At 40.9% G+C, this 21,725-nt stretch overlaps 1 protein-coding gene across 1 annotated transcript in view; it reads left to right on the forward strand.

Moving 5' to 3' along the window:
• LOC142497474 (C-Jun-amino-terminal kinase-interacting protein 4-like) overlaps positions 1-21,645 on the forward strand; it is a 66,473-nt gene extending 44,828 nt beyond the window's left edge. The window contains exons 18-27 of the mRNA XM_075605302.1: positions 1,411-1,558; positions 3,295-3,397; positions 13,294-13,374; positions 14,490-14,557; positions 14,639-14,787; positions 15,256-15,427; positions 15,727-15,840; positions 17,346-17,495; positions 18,426-18,527; positions 20,005-21,645. Of these exons, the coding sequence (XP_075461417.1) occupies positions 1,411-1,558; positions 3,295-3,397; positions 13,294-13,374; positions 14,490-14,557; positions 14,639-14,787; positions 15,256-15,427; positions 15,727-15,840; positions 17,346-17,495; positions 18,426-18,527; positions 20,005-20,114 (1,197 nt within the window). The 3' untranslated portion in view covers positions 20,115-21,645. The remainder of the gene's footprint in view (positions 1-1,410; positions 1,559-3,294; positions 3,398-13,293; positions 13,375-14,489; positions 14,558-14,638; positions 14,788-15,255; positions 15,428-15,726; positions 15,841-17,345; positions 17,496-18,425; positions 18,528-20,004) is intronic.
• Positions 21,646-21,725: the final 80 nt, after the last annotated feature.

The following is a 21,725-nucleotide window of genomic DNA, read 5'->3' on the forward strand; positions in this document are numbered from 1 at the left end:
ATAATGAAAGGTGTTTATAACAATTCATCTGTATGTCAGGACTCCAGGTGCGGGTTGGGCCTCAATGGGCGGAACAGCAGGGAGCAGGCAAGGCGTAGTCGAGGTCCAAGGCAGGAAGCAATTATCGTAGTCACAGGCAGAGGTCAGCAACAGGGAATTCACAGGAACAAGGCAAGGGGTGGGCTATGGCAGGTTCAGAGACAGGGCAAGGAACAGCCTATTTACAGGCAAAGACCCTTTATTAAACAAGGACTGAACAAGTACAAGGATAAGGGAACAGAAACAGGCTGTTGCAGGGCACAAGTCCAGGGCACAAACAAAAGGCAAGAGAAACAGAATACCGGAAACTATAAAGGCAGGCAAGGACAGAAGACCGGGAAACACAGGCGAACCAAGAGAAGACAAACAGAAGAAAACCCAGAGCACCAGAAGCAGCAGCACTCCCGGTGGACAAACAAAGGAACTGGCTGGGAGCAGGACGTCCTGGAAGAACCGGACACTGTATATGCATGTAGTTAAGTGTTGTGAACTGAACTACAAGCATAAATGGAGGCATATGCATATAAATAGGAACATAGGCAAAGATAGATGGAAAAAGGACCATGACGTGGAAGCATGAACCACAAGTATGTAGACTGGTATCTCCTAGGATCATTGGGATCACCTGGCATCCCTTTAGTTGTATATGTGTGTAACATATATTAACAAAGAATGTATTATTTGGAATGAGGCAGCAATGGAAAATACATTCTTCTGTGTTACAATTTTGTAACCAAGTCTTGCATATATGCAGTATATCATTTAGGCCCATATTTACTAAGTGATGCTATTCCATAAGGCCCCTTTCAGTCTTAGTGCCCACTTCACAATGTACAGTACTTACCTTGTTGCACTGCCATGTGTAACCTGCAAAGTAATTTTTAAATGCTGGTAACTCTGGGCCACCTAGTGGAATATTTAGACCCAGATCCCCAAAATGATTCAAAGCTTTAGACCTTTACTTCCTATGAATGGGAGAAAAGGCATACTAAAGCTTGGCACCATTTTGTGGATCGGGACCCTAATGTCTTAGCAGGTAATACTGTGTTATCTGTTCAGTGTTTCTACTTGGTACATATTGTAATTAAGGAATAAGACATCCTACTCACACTTTGTAGTTAAATCTTTGCTATGAAGAGTATCAGAGATGTGTCTTGCGTGTGCTCCTCCTGAGGTGCATAGTCTACTAGTAAACAAAAAGCAGGTGCCACTGAGCCTTGCAAGGAGTGTGAGGGCCGTTTTTATTTGTGTTGAACTTTTTAATCGTATTCTTCAAAATAACAGTACAGTATGTAGATGAGACCAGCACAGTAGAGGAGGTATTGCTCACGTAGAAGCATGTTTCTTCCTGATGTTCTGCCTCTGTTACAGAACGACCGCTTGCCCAGCTTGGTGTGGATCTGCTCTGGTACCCACTCAGTCAGTGAGATCATGGTCATTGACGCCAGCTCTTCAAACCATGTCATGGATCAGTTCGTGATCCCCAACACCCACGTTCTGTGTGTCACGAGTGTGCCAGGTAAGTTTTCTAGTAAAATGTCTTTTGTCAGCAGTGTTCATTTCTCCTCAATCCACTTGATCATTCAGCTTAGACTTTCTTATTTAAGTTTGATGAGTTCATGTAAAATAACTTGGAATTAAAAATATATATGTATATCTCATAATGCAGAATTCGGTGATCTTCAGGTAATAATTTTAGCTGCACAATACAAAACTCGTATGTAAGCAGTATGTTACATGAGTTTGCACCCCAGTGTGCTGATATCTTCTCAGCAGCTTTCTGTCTCTTTATGTATTTTGTTTAAAAAAAAAAACCTCTGGTATAGGGATCATTTTGTCCATATATTTTAAAAGTAGCACACATCTATCTTTATATTTTACTTATTTTTTTTCTTGCCTTTTTATTTATATACTTGCCTTTTAGAGATATGTACCAAATAAGTATACATTGGAAGGATGTTGATCCAGGGAATAATCCGATTTGCCAATTCTTGGAGTCAGGAAGGAATTTATTTTCCCCTTATTCGATATCATTGGATGATATCACACTGGGGTTTTTGTTTGCCTTCCTCTGGATCAATAAGGAAGTATAGATATAGGATAAAGTATCTGTTGTCTAAATTTAGCACAGGTTGAACTTGATGGGCGTATGTCTTTTTTCAACCTCATCTACTATGTAAAATGTTAATCTACCGTATAATATTGTAGCCCCTCGTTATCCAGTCTCGGCTTTGGCTGGCCCGAGTTCGTCCTCCCCAAGTACCCCACAATGGGACCCACCAGATCAATAAACAAAACGAGACTTTGGTATATATTAACCGATACTTTATACCCACGGGCAAACTTAACCCTGCAGCCCTCACTCTTTGAGAAACCGCTCTCAACTCAACTCAATATTTATGTAGGTATATACACAATAACTGAGGACACTTTGTTATTGTCCCTTTTCTATAAACCCAGTGTCCAATGTAGCAACCAAATAGGCCGCTGGTAATGCCGGCACGGCGTTGGAGCTCTTATTTTATGATGTGTAGTCGCGTTGCAGGCCTGTTATAGGTGAAATATTTGTGAGATGCATGTATACTTCACACGGGATACTTTAAGTGGCAGGAACAGGTCCCCTGGCTGTCAGTTATCCAGTCGCGATTTAAGAGCCTGGCAAGTATCTAAATTTCTCTTACTGTGGGCTCTTCTTTCACCTCTGTGAATGTCAGGTTGTGTCTGTCTTGAGCCCCTCTCACTGTAACCTGGCCTGTGTCTCTGTGTGCCTCTCAGACGGTCACACGATCTGTCTCTCAGACCGACAGCTGCTCTCCCTCTTTCTCTCACTGACAGTTGCTCTCCAGATTCTATCCATTTACCTTCTTAACCAATCCCATATCTCATGTCATGTGTTGCCAGGCAGATCAGGGACAGTGTCTCATATTCCTTATCGCACCATGTGATGCAGTTGCTTTGCCATTTATTTGCATAACTTTAGTCTTAGTGGCCTTCTGCTTTTTCATTGCAGTACACATGACCTTAATAATATCTATAATTTTTCCAAGCAGCTTGCCAATAGAACATATACCTTTTTTTGTGTGTATGAGTTTTGCCTTTGTAGTGTGTGTTGTGGATCTTTGGGACACAGAATCACTACAAACTTAGCATGTGACTGTTGGATAACTTCTGATTGTGAAGGAAAACATACATTTGTAATCTGTATAAAACAGAACCTGCCCCAACATTCAGATTCTTTGCCTCTTATATTTGTAGGTTACAGACAGAATTGTGTAGAGAAGCAGCAATCTCCTGAGGGAGAAGACTGTGGTCACAGCAGCAAAGATGCCACCGTCTGGCTCGGGACACAAGAAGGGAGGTAAATAAAAAGCCCTTTGTAGAATTTACCCTAAGCAAGTGCAAAATACTGCCTTATTTCACAAACTGTAAACAATACCTCCTGCTTATTAAAGTGATTGTATTGTTGACTACCGGTTATGGCACAAGGCAGTGAGGCCAGGTTGTAAGTGAGCTCCACGAAGTAGCCACCTAAAACCTTCATGAAACAATAAAAAGGGGGAAAAAAACAATATTGCCAGCTAACCATAAAAATCTCTACATGGACAAGTTCCACAGCCATGCTGGTGCAGAAATGCCACGAGACAATCCGCCATCTAGGCAGCATGGCGGATCTCCTTGGCGCAGAGACTCCAAGGTGGGGGTGAAGTAGAGGAACAGGAGAAGAGATCCGTGGAAAGCGCAGGAGGGGCTGAAGTCCGAGAGTGTAGCGAAAGAGGCTAGAGTGACAATGAGATGGAGGGACACGGAGGGGGTGTGCGGAGGCAGAGGACAGGCTGAAAACGAAGCAGCTGAGCTGGAGGAGAAGATCTGTCACGTGGGTGGAAAGGCCGATCCATGAAAGAAGGGGAGAGAGAGCAGTAGAGGGACAAGGCAGACCTAGAAGGATGGGAGAAAGAGAAACTGAGACTGAAATATGGTCCAAACACAATAAGAAATGGAAAAATCAATAACTATTAAAGACCAGCAAAGAAGACAAGCGAAGGATTGCACAGATGTAACAGATCTCCTTGGTAAGAGTAAACCTCCCTTGACTTTTTGGTTGACCAAGGAAAATCTTGGAAGCTGAACATTTATTGAAAGAAAAAGGATATCCAATAAAAAGATCCCATGTGGTGGTAGAATTGTCCCTTCCATGGAACTCGGCAAGCAGAAGAGATACGTTGAGTGATTAGTAAAAAAAACCAACTATAAAGATGCGATGTCTAAAAAAAAAAAAAAAAAAATAAGCATACTACTTCTATAGTTGATTATATGAAATTACTAAGAAGGTTTTACATTGGTAATGAAACAAACAAAGGTGGCAGTAGGCTCTATAGAGCATTAATCATAATGTAATAAATCTTGTAGTAAGAATTATTCGGAAGTCCTAAAGTGGCAACTGAAATAAGCAGTTACAGTATGCTGCACTATTTTGTTTGTGATCTGCCAAGTGTTTTCTGTGTCTCAACCCTACAACACAATCCAAGTAGACAAATGTACATGTTAAGAATAGGCCAGAAAACAAGCGGAGAAAAAGTTAGAGATTAAGAAATGGAAGCTGAAAATACTCGGAATCACCACGCCAAAGGTAGCCAACATTACATTGGTTTCTTGGAATATAGGAGGGATAAACTATCCCATTAAAAAGAAAAAGTTTAAATGCTTCAATATTTTTAAGAGCTGATCTTCAAGAAACGCACTTGATGGAAAGCGAAATACAAATTTGAAATCTAGCTAGGTGCAAGCATGCGACCTCTTCAACAGTAAAGCTAGAGGAGTAGCTATTTTAATTAGAAAAGGGTTAAGAGGATAATATCCTCCGAAATAGACCCACAGTGGCGATATATAATTCTAGAAGTCAATCTAGCCAAAGAAAAAATATTATTGTGTAATATTTATGCACCAAGAGTCTATAACAAAGATTTATTCTTCATAGTCATAAATAAGCTTGGCAAATTCACAGATGGGAAAATGATCTCAAATGGGGACTTCAATACGCTAGATAATGTTTGGACAGCGTAAAAACAAGAGGCCAAAATATAGTAAGCCAACCTTGGGCATCTCGTCAATAAAAACGTATTCAATCTAGAAGATACATGGAGAGTGTCGCATTCATTAGAACAATAATTGACATTGTCTTGGCGCGTTTGTCAGGGTCTCCTAGACACCCTGCTTCTAGGCGTAGTTACTTTCCTTGTCCACCGGGTGTGCTGCTGCTTTCTGTCTGCTCTGGGGTTTGTCTGTCTGTCTCCTCTTGTTGCTCCTGTTCTCTGTGCTTATAGTTTCTGCTTAGTTCTACCCGGTCGGTTACCAGGTTTGGCACTTACCTGCAGGGAGGCGGCGACATCCTGCAGCTCCCCCGCCGACTGAAGACACCTCTGATGCTGCCACCGTCACAGGACTGCTGCTGCTGGGCCTAGATGTATATCTGCCGCTGCGATAGCATGTTCGGACATACAGTACGAATAGATTCCCCAATTAGGTTTGATTTGTAACCCGACAGTCCTAAGAGGGAACTGCAGGCTATGGAGATTGTTAAATAACTTTGGTAAATAATTAAAAATTAATTTATAAAAAAATTGGGAATATATGGAAAGATTTTGAAGTGACTAACAGTCAGCATCAAGAAAATGCATAACTTCACTGGGATAGTGCAAAGGCAGTGTTAATGGTGACTTAATTTCAAACACCGTAAATTGGAGGAAGATGGGGAATAAAAAATACCTAGCAGCCTATATAAAGAGCTTACACAATCATTTAGTAAATATAAAGCCGATACGTCATCAGCCTTTAAAAAGATATATCTTAGTCATTTTGATGCAATAATAGTTCAACAAAAAGTAGAATTTTACTTTAGATATGCAAAATCTTGAAAGAAATTGGGAAATGAATGAGCCAAATGATATGAGAAAAGGTCACAAACATTAACGAGGCTGAAAAATAAAAATGTGAAATAAAAATATAAAAAAACGAGGAAATCGGAAACATCCTGGAAAAATTTTATGAAAATATACAGTCAAATATATTTTGGAAAGATCTACAAATCCTTAAAATTGCTATAGTACAATTACAGGGACTGAAATAAACCCATTAAAGAGCAGGTGGTCAGGAAAATTATCATATGACTAAAGAATTGCAAATCTCCAGGGCAGGACAATATACTGTACGCCACAGTTCTTTATGCTAATTATAGATAAGGTCACTCCTATACTTACCACAATATTCAATAACCTTCTCAAAGGAGAAGCGGCAACAGATTCATTTAATTCTGCCATTATAGAAGTCATGCACAAACCCTGGGAGGTAACAGGTGAACCCTGCTTTTTATAGACTGATTTAACTCCTTAACTAAAAAGTTAATGGCGGAGAGACTGAAACCTATTATACTTGATCCAGATCATTGTAACATAGGGAAATTAATAACTGCTACAGTAGAGGCAACGTTTATTCTAACATTTGCCGTAAACTAGCCGGGTTACATTCTGGGTATGTGCTGGGTATGTTCTGGGCTAGTTTGAGGCACGTTTAAGTCATTTCTGCATTGACTAACGACCCATAGGATTAACACAGCAGGGATCCCTGGCAGTCCAATTCAGTTTGAATGGGACTGCCAGGGACCCCCGCTGTTAATCTGATAGGCCATTAATCAATGCAGAAATGCTGGGGCTAGTTTAAGGAAAGTTTAAGGCATGTATTCAGAATGTACCTGGGTGTTTCCTGGTTTTTTTGGGGAATTGCCACTGGTTTTTGTTCGAATAAGAGTTGCCTCTACTGTATGCAATATGTAAAGCAAACCAAAAGTTGTCCCAAGAGTTATGTGCGTAGTTTGGATGCCGAAAAGGCATTTCACCTAATAACGAGGGACCACCTTTTTCACTCCCTAGAAAAATTTAGGATAAAAGATATTGAAAAAAAAAAAAAAAAAGTGTTGGTCTATATCAAAACCCGGAAATGTTTATCCTAGCTAATGTATACAGTACATTTGAAAAGATTTTTAAATAAAAAAAGGGGACAAGACCGGGTTCTCCCTTGTCACCCCTGCTATTTGCTGGAGCTCTAGTGCCACTTTTCCATAAACGAAGAACACGAGGGAATAAAAATAGGTGCACTGGAATTAAAAATAACTTTATCTGCAGATAATGTGCTGCTACTGTATTTGTCTCAAATAATTTGACCTAAATAAATCCATACCAACAATCTGCGATACAATTGTAAAGTTCGGGACTTTTTCGGGATATAAAATAGTTTAATCCGAGGTGTTGTGGTTAGACCATGAAGATGGACAAAAGATTTGTGTGTAGAGGGATTGCTTTTAAAGTGACAAAACCTCATATAAAATATTTAGGAATACTGGTCCCTTCTGATTTATCAAACTCATATGCACTCACTTTTTGTGAATTTGGCAAAAGATATGGATAGGTGGGTAAACATTAACTTCTCACTAGTAGGAAGACGCGCTATTATTAAATCTATATGGTCTTTCCTAAGTACAAGTTGCTAATACAACCTCTGCTGCTTAATCGAAAAGACATTAAGCATGTTAACAAAATCGCAACAAATTTTTATTTGGAAAAATAAAAAACACAAAATAAGTACAGTATACAAAACTTATGCTACCAAAAACTTGGGGTAGCAGTGTTTCCAAACATAAAGATATGTAATTTAGCGTGTCTCTTTAGGCATCCAAGAGATTGATTAACTAACTGTTACGGTTGTGCTCGCCACAAACTGGGGCCGGACTGCGTGGCTGAGGCTGGGTTATGAAATCACCGACCTTAGACCGCGCAGACTGGTCCGGAGTGCGAAGTTCATAGTCAAACAGGCCAGGTTCAGGACTGGAGAAAAAAGCGTAGTCGTAGGACGAGCCAGGGTCAGGGTTGGAGACATCAGGGGAATCGTTATCCAAGCGTAGTTTCGGCAACAGGAGGTCAAGTAGGTCCCGCTTCAGCGTAATAGCTGCAGGGCGGGAGCAGGTTCTGTGCCAGTGGCGACCGCGGCCCATGGTACCAGCCACAGCAAGGAGAAGGCTGACCGGAGAGGGCACACCGCCAGGCAGCACTGGTAAACCAGTGCTTCAGCCACAGAAGTTCAAGCTGGCCTCTGCAAAGGGAGAGAGAGCAGCAGGCCAAGGGGTCCAAACAGCAACCTCTGCTAAGGGTAGAAGCAGCAGTTTGCGGCCTCCAGGGAGATAGCACACAGCAGGTCTCCGGGGTGCTAGGACACAGGCTACAGCGTAGTAGCTGCTGAAGGATACTGGAACACAGGAACAAAAGCAATGAGCTGGAACACATCAACAGCAAAGTCACGAGGGAAACAGGAACTAACTCTGGAACACAATACACAGAGATAGTACTAGAGATAACAATCCAGGGGCTTGTGGCAGAACACGATAACGTCCAGGAAAGGAACTATGCTCGGCAGAGAGGGATTGTGGGGAATGCAGTATTTAAAGGTCAGCGGGCCAATCTCAGAAGGGGGAGTGTAAGAGCATTCTTCCAATGAGAGAGCACAGGCTGCAACTGCAGTAAATAGCTTGCACAGCTGCTGTAGATACCAGGGGGAGTGTTCCAGGACCGCCCAGGTCTGCAAGGCAAAGGTAACCAGCAAACTCAGGTGTGGATTCCTTACACTAAATCCTAAGTATTCTCTAACATTGAGCTTGACTCAGAATTGGTCAAGCTGGTGGATATTTCAGGATATCCTCCATACAGGAAGGAAGCTCGGATAATCTGAAAGAAAATATTTTGATCTGGGAGAATATATGTAAGATTTTCAGGAGATCGCCCTTCTACTCTTGTTGCTTACCTGGTGTTTGGGAATCCAAACATCTCTCCGGGGATAGAGAATACTGTAGGCGTTTTAAAATAGAGGAGCCAAAAGAGATCATTGTTTTTACTGTACTGGCAGATAATGTGTCACGTGCCTCAAAAGATCTATATCAAATGATATGAGGGGAAGGTCACAAACAATAACAGGGCTGGAAAATAAAATATAAAACAAGAGGAAATCGGAAGCATCCTGGAAAATTTTTATGTAAAGATAAAGTAGATCAACTAAACAAAGATATATTTATTTTGGAAAGACATATACATCCCCTCAATTGCTCAAGTTCAACTAGAGGGGCTGAAATAAACCCATAGAAGATCAGGGGGCTAGGAAAATGATGAAATTATTAAATAATTGCAAATCTCCAGGGCTGGATAATATATGTCACAGTTCTTTACGCTAATTATAGACGAGGTAACTCCTATACTTACCAAAATATTCAATAACCTCAAAGGAGAAGCAGCAACAGATTAATTTAAGTCTGCCATTAAAAAAAATGTCCTGTACAAACCAGGGAGGGGTGAGGTAGACCCTGCATCCTGTAGACCGATTTCATTCCTAAACTCTTAAGTACAAGATATTTACAGTCAATGGTAGAGAAACTGAAACCTATTCTACCAGGTACAATCCACAAAGATCAAACGGGTTTCATTTCGGGGAGAAAGCTAGTAAGTAACCTGCAAAAGATAATAACCTCTATACCAGTGATTCCCAACCTTACTTTTGTTTGGAGGAACCCTTGAAGTATTTTGAAAAATCTCGGGGAACCCCTATCTGGCTGACACATACTAGGCTGCGTTTATAGTGCTGGCGACATCGCGTCAAAACAAATGTATTGACGCCGTCGCGTGCGCTTATAGTAGGATCGACAGGATGGCGCGACGTCTTGGTCGCGATCGCTGGAAGTCACTTCAATTTGATTTTTCCAGCAACCGCAGCATGACGTCAGTGTCGCCGGCACTATAAGCGCGGCCTTAGGTTAATTTTACACCTCACGCGCCATCTCTAGTTCCCACCCTCTACCCATGTATTTCTCTCCCCTCCGTCTAACTCGCTCTCCCCCCCCTCCCGCCTCGCATGTATTTATCGCCCCTGCGTCTCACTCTTACTCCCTCTTTTTCTCACTCACTCTCCCCTCTCTCCTCTCACTTGCCCCTACCTTCCGTCAATTACCCCACTCTCACTCAATCCCCCCCCCACAAAATACATACCAAAAAAACCCACCCCCCTAAATACATGTAACCCCACCCCGCAATACATAATAAAAATACCCACCCCCGCCAATACATATTAAAAAGACCCCTGCCGCCTCAGTACATTTTTAAAAGAGCCCCACCACCTCCTTACATTTTTAAAAGAGCCCCACCCCCACCCAATACATTTTATTTTTAATCGGGCCACACGGGTTAAATCATCATCATATCTCCCCCAGCACCCCTCATCATCATTCTCATACATCTCCCACAGCACCCCTCATCATCATCTTCATCCTCATATCTCCCCCAGTAGCCTTCATCACCCTCATATACCCACCCCCCTGCATCTCACATCACCCTCATATACTCACCCCTCCTGCATCTCCCATACATCACCCCCCCCTGCATCTCCCATACATCACCCCCCCCTGCATCTCCCATACATCACCCCCTCCTGCATCTCTCATACATCACCCCCCCTGCATCTCTCATACATCACCCCCCTGCATCTCTCATACATCACCCCCCCTGCATCTCTCATACATCACCCCCCCTGCATCTCCCATACATTACCCCCCCATGCATCTCCCATACATTAGCATCTCCCATACATTACCCCCCCATGCATCTCCCATACATTACCCCCCCCATGCATCTCCAATACATCACCCCCCCCTGCATCTCCCTCATATCACCCCTCCTGCATCTCCCATACATCACCCCCCTACATCACACCCCCCCTGCATCTCCCATACATTACCCCCCCCCCCCCCCATGCATCTCCCATATATCGCCCCTGCCTCAGGCGGAGGCGTGCAGGAGGCGGTTGCGGGCGGGAGGAGGCGGCGGCGAGGACTGCACGCGCTCGCTTCAGACACTGGAAGTTCCGCACTGCTAGAGCGCAGCTGTGAGCGGGCTCTGGGGCGGGGAGCAGGGGCAGAGCCGGGGAGCCAGGCAACTGCTGGGGCGGCTAAGCGGAACCCCTGGGACTGCTCCACGGAGCCCCAGGGTTCCGCGGAACTCCGGTTGAGAATCACTGCTCTATACAATAGGAAATGCCATTAAAATGTATGCATATAGCATATATTTCTCCACGGCGTAGGCACATGTATGACGCATCACTAAATTGCAACTGCCTTAAGTGTTTTCCATTGCATATGTTGCTGCTGAAAAATAAGATGGTGAAAGTCATTTCACATAAATACATTATAACAAGAGATGAAAACATTCTGCTATTGTGGAATCTTACCAGTTGCCAAGGGAAAGACAACGAAAGACCAGTACTTCATTATATATAGCGGTGGTATCAACAAAGATCATAATGAACAATTGGACAGATAAAAGTGCCCCTCCTTGTTAGGAGACATATTTGTCATGGCTACGACTCAGGAAGTTTTGATGCAAAGATGATTTTATCAATGGCAATCTCTCACAGGAGAAGTGTCACACCAGATATTCAAAGCTGCATATATTTATAGGCAAATGTGAAGCTAGGTGTGTCAGATGACCTACAATCATTATTTCTATATATGGTCGTTCCTTAACTTGATCCTGCCTGCATTTCCCTGCTCACCTGGTGTGTTCACGCAGATGGCGGGACATGCTCAGCTATGGCCTTCAAAATAATTGTGCGAAAACTATTTTTAAACTCTCACCTACTTCAATTATTCTGTGACGACTCGCTCCCTTATCAGTGATTCTCACAATCATACAGCAACCTAGTTTCTGCAATTATTATAATTTTAGTAATGAAAATGTTGGGCATATAAATGATAAAAATACTAAACCTATACAGTGCTAATACAAATAGCATATAATGGCATATACCATAAAATGTAACAGCTTTGTCCCAACAATTTATCATTGTTGTTTCTCTTTAATAGATAACAGTTCTTTGGTATGTTATAGAGTTAATCCTACCAGGCACTAAATAGTTGTTTTTAATTCAGTGTTTGATCTATCCAAAACCTTCGCATTGACCTTATTTCCCACCTCGGCTGACATCACTAGACATCTCTCTAAATATACACCCGTAAACATTTTCTACAACTAGAAAAGCAGTAGTACTGGTATCAAAACAGACTTTAATTGTTTTTCCTCTTCTCGCATGTTATATTAACCTTAACATTAGACTGTCAAATTACCTCAATTATAATAATAGAATGAATAAATATAGTACACGTTCTATTTGCTTCTCTGTTGTTCCTAAAAATGAAATATCTTGGTTATATTAAAGATATAACTGTTTCACCCCGCTGATTCCCAACACACATCTTGACTAGATCACTTTCTAAAACCAGACCCTCAAACGGAGTGCTTGGATTTTGTGCCTCGTTGCAGCATCCGCTGTCCTCTGATACCTGGCGTGATCTTACAATCCCTCGGGTATCCCACCCAACATACTATATTACAGGGAGAGATTGTCAAATGAAGAGACTTTGCCAAAATAAATTTGACATTCAATGGGGATGTCTCAGAAAGCAAATTCTCAGAAGAATGGGCCCCCTTCTTAAAATGTTTGCCAGAAGAAAGGCAGGTTCTCGGAGAGAAGGAAGATAGTTCTTGGTGTAAGAGGGGCTCCATCGCCTGTAAATGTACTGTAACAAAAGTCAATGCTTCCGATCTTCTGTTTTGTTTTTTTTTGTCCGTATAGAAAAGCTGTGAGGAGACCATTCTGCAAGTGGCTATTTGCTCTGTGCAATGGGATAGGTTGTGCTGATTTAACTTCCCCCCGACCCCCTTCTTTTTTTTTTTATTTATTTATTTATTTTTATTATTTTTTTTTTTACATTTCATTGGCCCCTATTCATAAATGTCTGTTAAAATGTTTGTTCAAAAATCACACTGAATATTGTATCTAAATACTGCACTTGCATTGAGAAGAAATTATATTTTGGTGTATACAAATTACAGTATATTTTTGATGGTTGCTATAGAAGGCAAGATTACTGTACAGTGAAATTAAACTAACAATATATTTTTTGTATATATAGTATTCTATACACAGCTGTGTTTAGAGCGCATTAGTACTTCTAAAAGGAGGCAATGGATAAGACTTGCAACGTTTCATAAAGGATTGAGGCACATCAAAGTTAATATTTCAATGAGTGGCATTTTGCTCATTCTAATTTAATCATGCTCATAATCTCTGTACTGAATAAATAGCATAATTCATGTTTGTTCTTTTCTTTAGTTTATTTATTCATTCTGCGGTGTCGAGTTGGAGGAATTGCTTACAGAAGACTCAGCTAAAAGATGCGATCCATAGTATTACGTAAGAGTCACTTTACCTTTATTCATATGAGTGAGAAGGGGGTCAGGCTGATTGGCGGTTTACTATATTGATGTAACTAGACAGTATGGGACTTTAGTCATCAACGATCTTTATATCACAGTGTCCCACATTTATCTTAAAGAAAATAATTTTTAACCAAAATTATTCTGTGATGGATGTTTTATGTACGGTATGATATGGGAGGTTGTAACTTTATTTTGCGTAATAGTGCAATGTATTTGTAAAGTAGTAGGAGAAGTAGTAGAGAAAGTTGAAAACCACAAATCTACTGTAGATTCTGTTTCCATTTTGGAACTTAATAGAAGCTTTTGCCCTTATCAGTGGTTTAGGCGTCTGCAAGGCTTGCATATGCAAAGCGCTGCATGGCCTTATAGCTCTGAAAAGACAAAGTACCATACGTCCGTGGTTCATTGCAATCGTTCTACTCCTCAGGGAACAATTTGTTTGAACTAAAGAAGTTAGCCATGCTGTTGGCAAGTTTACCAAAACGTGGGTAGTGGCAATTTACCCGGCGAGCCTGGTACATAAGGCATTTCAGCTTTATTTAACCAGAAGCTGGATAAATAAAATAATCTGTTCAGCCTGACCCTTGCCCTAACATGCCAGCCTAATACTTACTGTACACTAATAACATCTTAACACGAATATGCCAGGCTAACCAGAACTTTAATGTGCCTAATAATATGGGCTAAAATTATTTCCGGCTAAATAAGGGAAGGGGGGAGGAGGTTATAAAGCCAGCTGCTGTGTAAATAGATCTTTCCCAGAACATGATCTTTTCTCGCTATCCTAATGGCAAAGAAAAAAAGCCAGAGCTTGTTGAAGTCAAACACTCCTGGCTAAAGGATGCCAATTTTTTAACACGTGATTTCTGACACACAAAAAAAAGGATCTCTGGCATGTTATGCCTATACCAGAAGGTCGATCAGCAATTAACTCTTGAGGCAAGAGTTTAAGTATAATATTTCTAGTTTACATTACATACAGTCCTACGTTAAACTGATGGGATGGAGCATCACGCATTACATGCAGTAATAGTTTGATTTCTTTCTTAGCTTGACCATTTATTACAGCCTTGTTTTAATCCACCACAGACATTCCAGAGACCGCGTTATTGCTACTTTGGGAGATGGGACGCTTGCAATATTCAGTCGGAATGCTGGTAAGTTCAACATCTCGACATTTTTAAATTGTGTCAGAAATATTTCCCTTGTCGGTGATTAAAAACGGTGCTTCTGACCAGATAGGAAATGGGATCTAGAGAACTCCAAAGTCATGGACCTGGGAAGACCTCAGCAATCCATTCGCTGTTCTGTGGCTGTTCACAGTGAAGTGTGGTGTGGGTACAGGAACAGAATATATATAGTCGAACCTCGGACTGCCAAAATCAAAGTAAGTACCGAGAAGGCAAGGCCAGGGCCAAACACTGCTCACTGATATATAAACACATGCATATCAGTGAGTACTGTGTACTGTAATAGCCCCTTTTTGACTGGGATGTACTGTAGATGAGCGCTTTGTTGCATATAGTTTTTCTTTCAGAGTTCCTGAAAGAGTTGTGCTTTAAGCTTCCAATGAATTACATTCTATATTTTGGAAGCTGGTCTTACAAAATCTTTCAAGTTATACTTTTTTTTTTTTTTTTTAACGTGTGCCATGTTCACAGAAGGGGGCAGTAAAAGCACACAAGGAATGGCACAGTTCTACCATTCGGCTTCTGTTATACACAAATCCACCTTTTCATATCCTGCAAGCCCCTGCTGTGACCACAAGCCTCCAAGCAGATTTGTGTAATAGATCACTCGCTTAAATGTGTACAACACAGTCTGGTGCTTACATGTTCTTCCTGCTGCCTCTCAGAAATGGTTCGAAGCAACGACTCGCCCAGAAAGCCAGGTGCGGCACATGGCAGCTGCCGGGGAAGGTGTGTGGGTGTCTGTTCGTCTGGATTCCATTCTACGTCTCCTCCACGCCCAAACTGGACAACTCTTACAAGAAGTGGAACTGGAACCCTTCATTCAGAGAATGCTGGGTGAGTGCAGCAGTGGGCCATGCATTCACTACAATAGTAATCACATGGCCTTGGTACCAACATATATGGAGTAATTTGATATTATTGCTAATAATAGCAAGTGTCTGACTAAAGAGCTTACAATATTTTTATTTTTGTGTCGTCTTGGATTCATTGAGAAAAATGGACTTGCTCAGTGTCCGCCATTTTAAATGGCCATAGACTTTGTGCTGTATAAATGCATTGAGCTTTTCATCTTTACTTTTATTGGTAATGTCTCATTCCTTTGTATGTAGAACAGTGTTTATTATTTATTCCAGGCTCCAGCAGCTTGGGTTTGTCCATGGCACAAGTCTCTGCCTTGTCAGTGTTCTGTGACCGTCTGTGGGTTGGCACAGCCAGCGGAATAATAATCTCCATCCCATTGTCCAGCGGTAAGTTTCCAGTAATAAGACCATTGCTCCAAAGAAAGAGTCCTCGCAGCCACACTGGCCCTGGGGATGTTTGCAGCTAGTGATGCGTCTTGCTGCACCACCTTGAGAATGCTTGATAGAGGAACATGTACTTTGAGGCATTCACATCTTCACTGTTACAGTTGATGAAAAAGATTTCCATGTTTCTGACTTAAAGTTCTTCAACTGCACTCGACTCCCACCACACCCTTTATTTTTATGCAGTGGTTGATGTGTAATGGTACTAAAGGGTTCAGAGTACTACTTTTTTTATTGACAAACCCAGTGTGCCACTTGATTGACACTAGAAAACATTTTTTTTTTTTTTTTTAAAGAAATTTAAAAAAAAATGCTAAGTGTTTATAAATCCAAAATACCATATTGGCCGCATATAGTGCTGGTTTTTTTTCCCCCTAAAAATGTCCTTCTGAAAACTGTACTTGTATTGTATGCGAAGCCTAAGGCCACGCTTATAGATTGGGTTGTTTTTTTTGTTTGTTTTTTTGTTTTTTGTTTTTTTCTTCCTATATGATTATAATTTTTGGAGCCTAAAGGCAAACCACACACACGGACATACACTGCCACCTAGTGGGCAAAATAAAATAAAAAAAGTTATTGTTTTTTTTTAACAGTGTATTGTATTGTATGTCTTTATTTATATAGCGCCATAAATGTACATAGCGCTTCACAGTAGTAATACATATCATATAAATAACAAATAATATAAATAACAGGTCATGGGAATAAGTGCTTCAGACATAAAAATAACATTAAGGAAGAGGAGTCCCTGCTCTGAGGAGCTTACAATCTAATTGTGTAACAATCTAATTGTGTAACTAACAGTGTAATTGACTTCATTAGAGATTCCTTTTCTTAATGTACCCTAAATTCATGCATATCCTCTGCTTATGGTTTTAGTGGTTTGTAAAGTAATGATTATGCCATTATTAGTCAAACAAAGGACAAATGCCGTTTACTATAGATTTGAGGATTAAATAAATCCTCGCCAAAATAAGGTTGTAAGAACCCTTCAAAACATTTATTTACCTTAGAAATATTAAAAGTATAAACATTGAAAAAATAAATATATACTTATTTGTTTTTTTGTAGAAAGCTACCAATCCCTCATTTAATCATGTCACTGACAGCAGTTCACTTGTCCTAACAGGGACCATTTTAACAAAAATGTCTCCCAAATATATAAGGCTGCGGCCATGTTCGGGGAGACGGCGCAGAGGCATGCGCACGCAACGTGATTAAGGCAATGATTGCAGTCATAGACCGCGCGTGCGAGGGGAATCGGTTAGATTTGATTCCACGGCACGATGGCCAGGTCACGCCCCCGCCCCCAGACACACCTCCCCATCGTATCTAGCCTGGCCACAAAACGCTCCCGATAGAACGCGGGTGATGTGACGCGCAGGAGCGGGCGGTCACCGTGGCCGCTGCCTAACACCTAGGATAACCAGGCTCTATTTTCCTTGCAGAAGTAGTTGGAAAGGGCAAAAAAAGCACTGGCAAAGAGCAAAGCCCCCTGCATCATGTGTCCAGGGCGGGCCCATACTGCTCAATGAAGTATGCTCAGGTCTGTTTCCATGCTCACCGGGATGCTGTCAAATTCTTTGCATCTGTCCCAGGTACGGAGTCTTGTTTTCTTTGTCTTCCACATTTTCTAATCTGCAGTTCTCATTCGTTCAACAGCAAAAGAATATATCTGCTCTCTAGGCATATGTTCCCCCTGGATTGTGAGAATATTTTCCTACGTTTTGGGACCAGTGAAGACAGGCCCTACCAGAGAGTTTGAGCAGGGAGTTACAACTTCATATTGCATTATTATTGGCACTTTGCATTTTGTATGTCACTTTAAGACTAGTGATCACTCTTTGTGTTTAGCGCCTTATTTAATCGCCTTTACCTTGTCACGTTCTCTAAGCAAGAAGCACATGCTTGGTCTTTATATAGAATAGTCTTCCCCCACGGAATGCTCCTTTAACTCAGTCATCGTTTGGCACATCTAGTGTACATATGCATATACTTTTTAACGGCATCTACCTGGAAAGTGTGCGGTTCCTTCTTCAAACCTATCATTTTTGAGCGTCTGAGCCTTTTGGGGATCACTGGAAGCCGTGTGTTCAGTCCACAGAAGTTGGACCCACCCACATACTCCCGTAACTCCAGAAGGGAGAGGCTAGACGGACAGCCAAAAAAATCCTCACCACATGTACAGTATACAACAAACACCTTGAGAAAGTGCCATGCAGGCACGAAACGCGTTTCCAGGGTCTCTCTGTTTTCTATATTTGCTTTTTGTATTCCTGTTGCTGTGCGCTGATTTCTTTGTTGTATACAGTTCTCATTAGTTATCAATGTTTAGTGCAACTTATTATATCCATATATTCCTCAGTAAAAGGATTAAGTAACAGTAATTTAGGGATTGGGTTAAGTGTCTAATTATACTATTACAAAAACCTGTGATATGCCTGTAACAGGTTTTGCAATATACCTACTTAAATAATCGTGATGATCATGTATTCAAAGATATTTTTTTTTAAATGTTGCTTTTTAAGGTTGCATCAACACCTCCTCGTCAGCAGGGAGCAGTGAAAACACAAGAAACGCCAGCACATTGGTGATGAGTGGAGGGGAAGGATACATTAACTTAAAGATAGGTATGTCATTAGTTTGTGTGTGTGTGCATGTGTATGAAGTAGTCCCGTGGCATAGTTGAAATACAAAGACGGTGTATGTATTATTCACTAATGTACACTGATTTATTAAGGACATCCTCTGAATATGTATGTATATTTGTGTGTGTGTGTGTGTGTGTCCTGATGTAGCGCCTATTTTTCATAGCCATGGCTATGGGGTAACACATTTACTGCAAGAGAGTCCTTATTAAGAATTCTAACAAAGTAACGTGGCGTTACAATTGGGCTTCAGAAGTGAGATTTGGTGTCTTAACATGCTGTTAAAAATATTCACCATAAGTTGCATCCTTCAAGCTTCTTAATTTCCCTATTAATGATACCACATCCTATTTAACTGTACTCTGTTGTACTATGAATGTTATGCATAGAAAAGGAATTTTATTAGATGGTAGTAATGAGTTACCCTTAAAATAATTACAGGAGAACATTTATCCCAAAGCAACAAAATGAGCGCAAATTCTCTTGGGATATAAATCAAAAATGGGGAAAAAAGGAAAATAATGGTGCAGTGTTTAAATAAATCACATGGAGCTAAAAATGACCAATACTCAAGTGTAGATGAAATTCAAGCCTTTTCAGTAAAATATGGTGTGTGGAAGAGCCTCACGTCTTCTTGTTTGTCTTCAAAAGACAAAGAAACACATATATAGTGCAAAGATGTATTTATCAGATATATAAAAATAGATCAGAAACACTCGCAAACGGATCCTATAATCCAGGCGTAAAGAACAAGCAGGAACAGCATACGGACGATGTCCCAAGGTGGAAACCACTTGGTAATGTTAGACGCTCGCTGCCATAGATCTTTTTTGGCGTCCTCAGTTTGGCTACGTACTGTAACCTCCTGACTGGGTCCAGTGACGTCACTGCCGCGGTCATGATGGGAGTCCTCACGTGTTTCTTTCTGCCTCTAATTGTTGTCTTACTCCCTACGCATTTTGCTATTGACTCTGATTCCTCACAGGCTCATATTTTTATATGTTGGATAGGAACACACAGGGCAAAAACATATGTACTGAGTCTGTTCCACGCACCATATTTTACTGAAAAGGCTTGAATATCTACACGTGTGAGTGTATTGGTCATTATTTAGCACTTTGTGATTTATTTAAACACTCTGCACCATTATTCTCCTTTTTTTTCTATAATCCCAAGAGAATTTGTGCTCCTTTTTGTTGCTTTGCAATCCGTTTTGAACTTCTTGGAAGGTCCTTTAAAGAGCAGCACTTCCTTTGGGGACTGTACTGTATGTACATTTATATTTTATCATTTGGTGTGTACTATTTATTATATTATGAGCAGTTTGCGCTTAATTATTTTCTTACTTTAGTAGAACATTTATGCCTGAAGAGTACATACTCTTCCTCTCGTCTCTTATTGTATTTATATCTGGTCTTTGATACATGTGTGTTCTCTTATTCATTTGCTGTTACTCTAGGGGACGAGACTGGAGACACAGATGAAGGTTATGGAGATCTTCTACTGGCAAACCCAAGACACAAGCGATCAGAAAGAAGCCATCTAATAGTGTGGCAGTTGCAGACTTGAGGGTGCTGGATTAGGAACATTTTTGGGGGGGAAGAGAAGCTCGGCGTTTGTATCTCTCCTCTTTATGCAGAACAAAGTAAAACTGAAACCAAGCACAAGACAAACCTGAGGGTGGAAATAAAAAAGACATGCCAGGAATATTGTGTGCCCAGTGGGGAATAACAGGTGGACGCCGGTTCATTTGACTGTGGGATCTTCCCTGCCTACTTTGGTTACAAAGTATTTTGCCTTAATTCAAAGTGAACATGCTGATGTTTTGGGGGCTTTTGTGCAATTCAAGTCTCTGATGTAAGATGGAGATCTGCTCTGGAGATTATTTTGTATCTCTTGTGTTCACATTGGAGAATTTTTTGCATCTCATGGACTCTAGAAAAAATGCTGCAGTTTTGATATGTTCTTGGGTTTGCTGTATTGTGCTTTCTTGGCATGTAGTGCACTTTGAAATGCCTGCTTCCCCGTTTGGCCTGGAAGTGGCCGCTCTCAGGGTGACTTCCCTCACTGTGTGATGATATCACACTGCAGCTAAGATTTAGACATTCTAATTGTACACATCTCATATGCTGAAATAGTGAACAATACGTATTGTTGAATGTCTGTTTAATGTATAATTAATCCTGCTCATGTATTATATTGAGTTTCATCCAGGTTCTAAATCTTGACACTGGAAGACCAGCCCCATCTGTGTTGGGTCTGCAATCAATTGCAACCAACACAGTCTGGCACTGAATGAGTTAGGCCCCATCTGGTGCCGGCATCTATGTTTACAGGTGGGAAGTGGGAAATAAAGCCGCTGGATTGGATTTGATCTCCAGGTTTAGTACTGCCTTGGCCTGTACCAGCAAACATGTTTTAGTAAATATCCTGGCAACTCTTTGTTTCACGTTACTGTACAAACCACTTGTGATGCAGCAAGAACAAGCTGTAACAATGCAAGGTGTGACTGTCAACTTAATTGCCCATATGACTAAGCAGTACTAAGGCATAAACCTCATCTTGCTAGCCCATTTGGGTGAAAGGTGTCTTCCGACGTTGAAGGGGTGTTATAGCATAGTACCACTTTAAATGTGGACTAGGGTGTGTAACAGGCAAAATTGCTGAATCAAAACATACTCGGGTAATTCTGATTTATAACAATGACAAATCCAAGTTGTAACTTTTCCTTGCAGAAATTTTGGAAGAGGAATGTATTCCACTGTAGCCAAATTTGTCACATTAACAAAAATAAAATAACCATTATATGAAAAAAGTCAGTCCCATGCATTGTGTGATGCATAAAAAGGCATGTTATTTGCTGGTTGCTAGACATTACATTTGGCAACAGCAATACATCAGTTTAGAAATCTGTTTTCCTCTATCTTTCCAGTATTCAAACGGATTAAGATTCTGTGTAACTTTTAAATGATTTCCTTATTTTAGTATTTACATGTTTTTTAAAGGCTTTTCTTCAACGGTTTTTGAATTCTGGTTGAGACAATGTTGCTTACATCCCTCTCGAAGTATTAATGTTATTAAATATCCTGTTTAAAACGAAGATATTGTCCACGCTGCATTTTTCACAGCAACACCATTCCTGTCTCTTTCCATTGGGTCCAATGTTTCTACTCCCTGTGA

This window comes from Ascaphus truei, chromosome 6 (assembly GCF_040206685.1).
Source record: "Ascaphus truei isolate aAscTru1 chromosome 6, aAscTru1.hap1, whole genome shotgun sequence".
Lineage (NCBI taxonomy): Eukaryota > Metazoa > Chordata > Amphibia > Anura > Ascaphidae > Ascaphus > Ascaphus truei.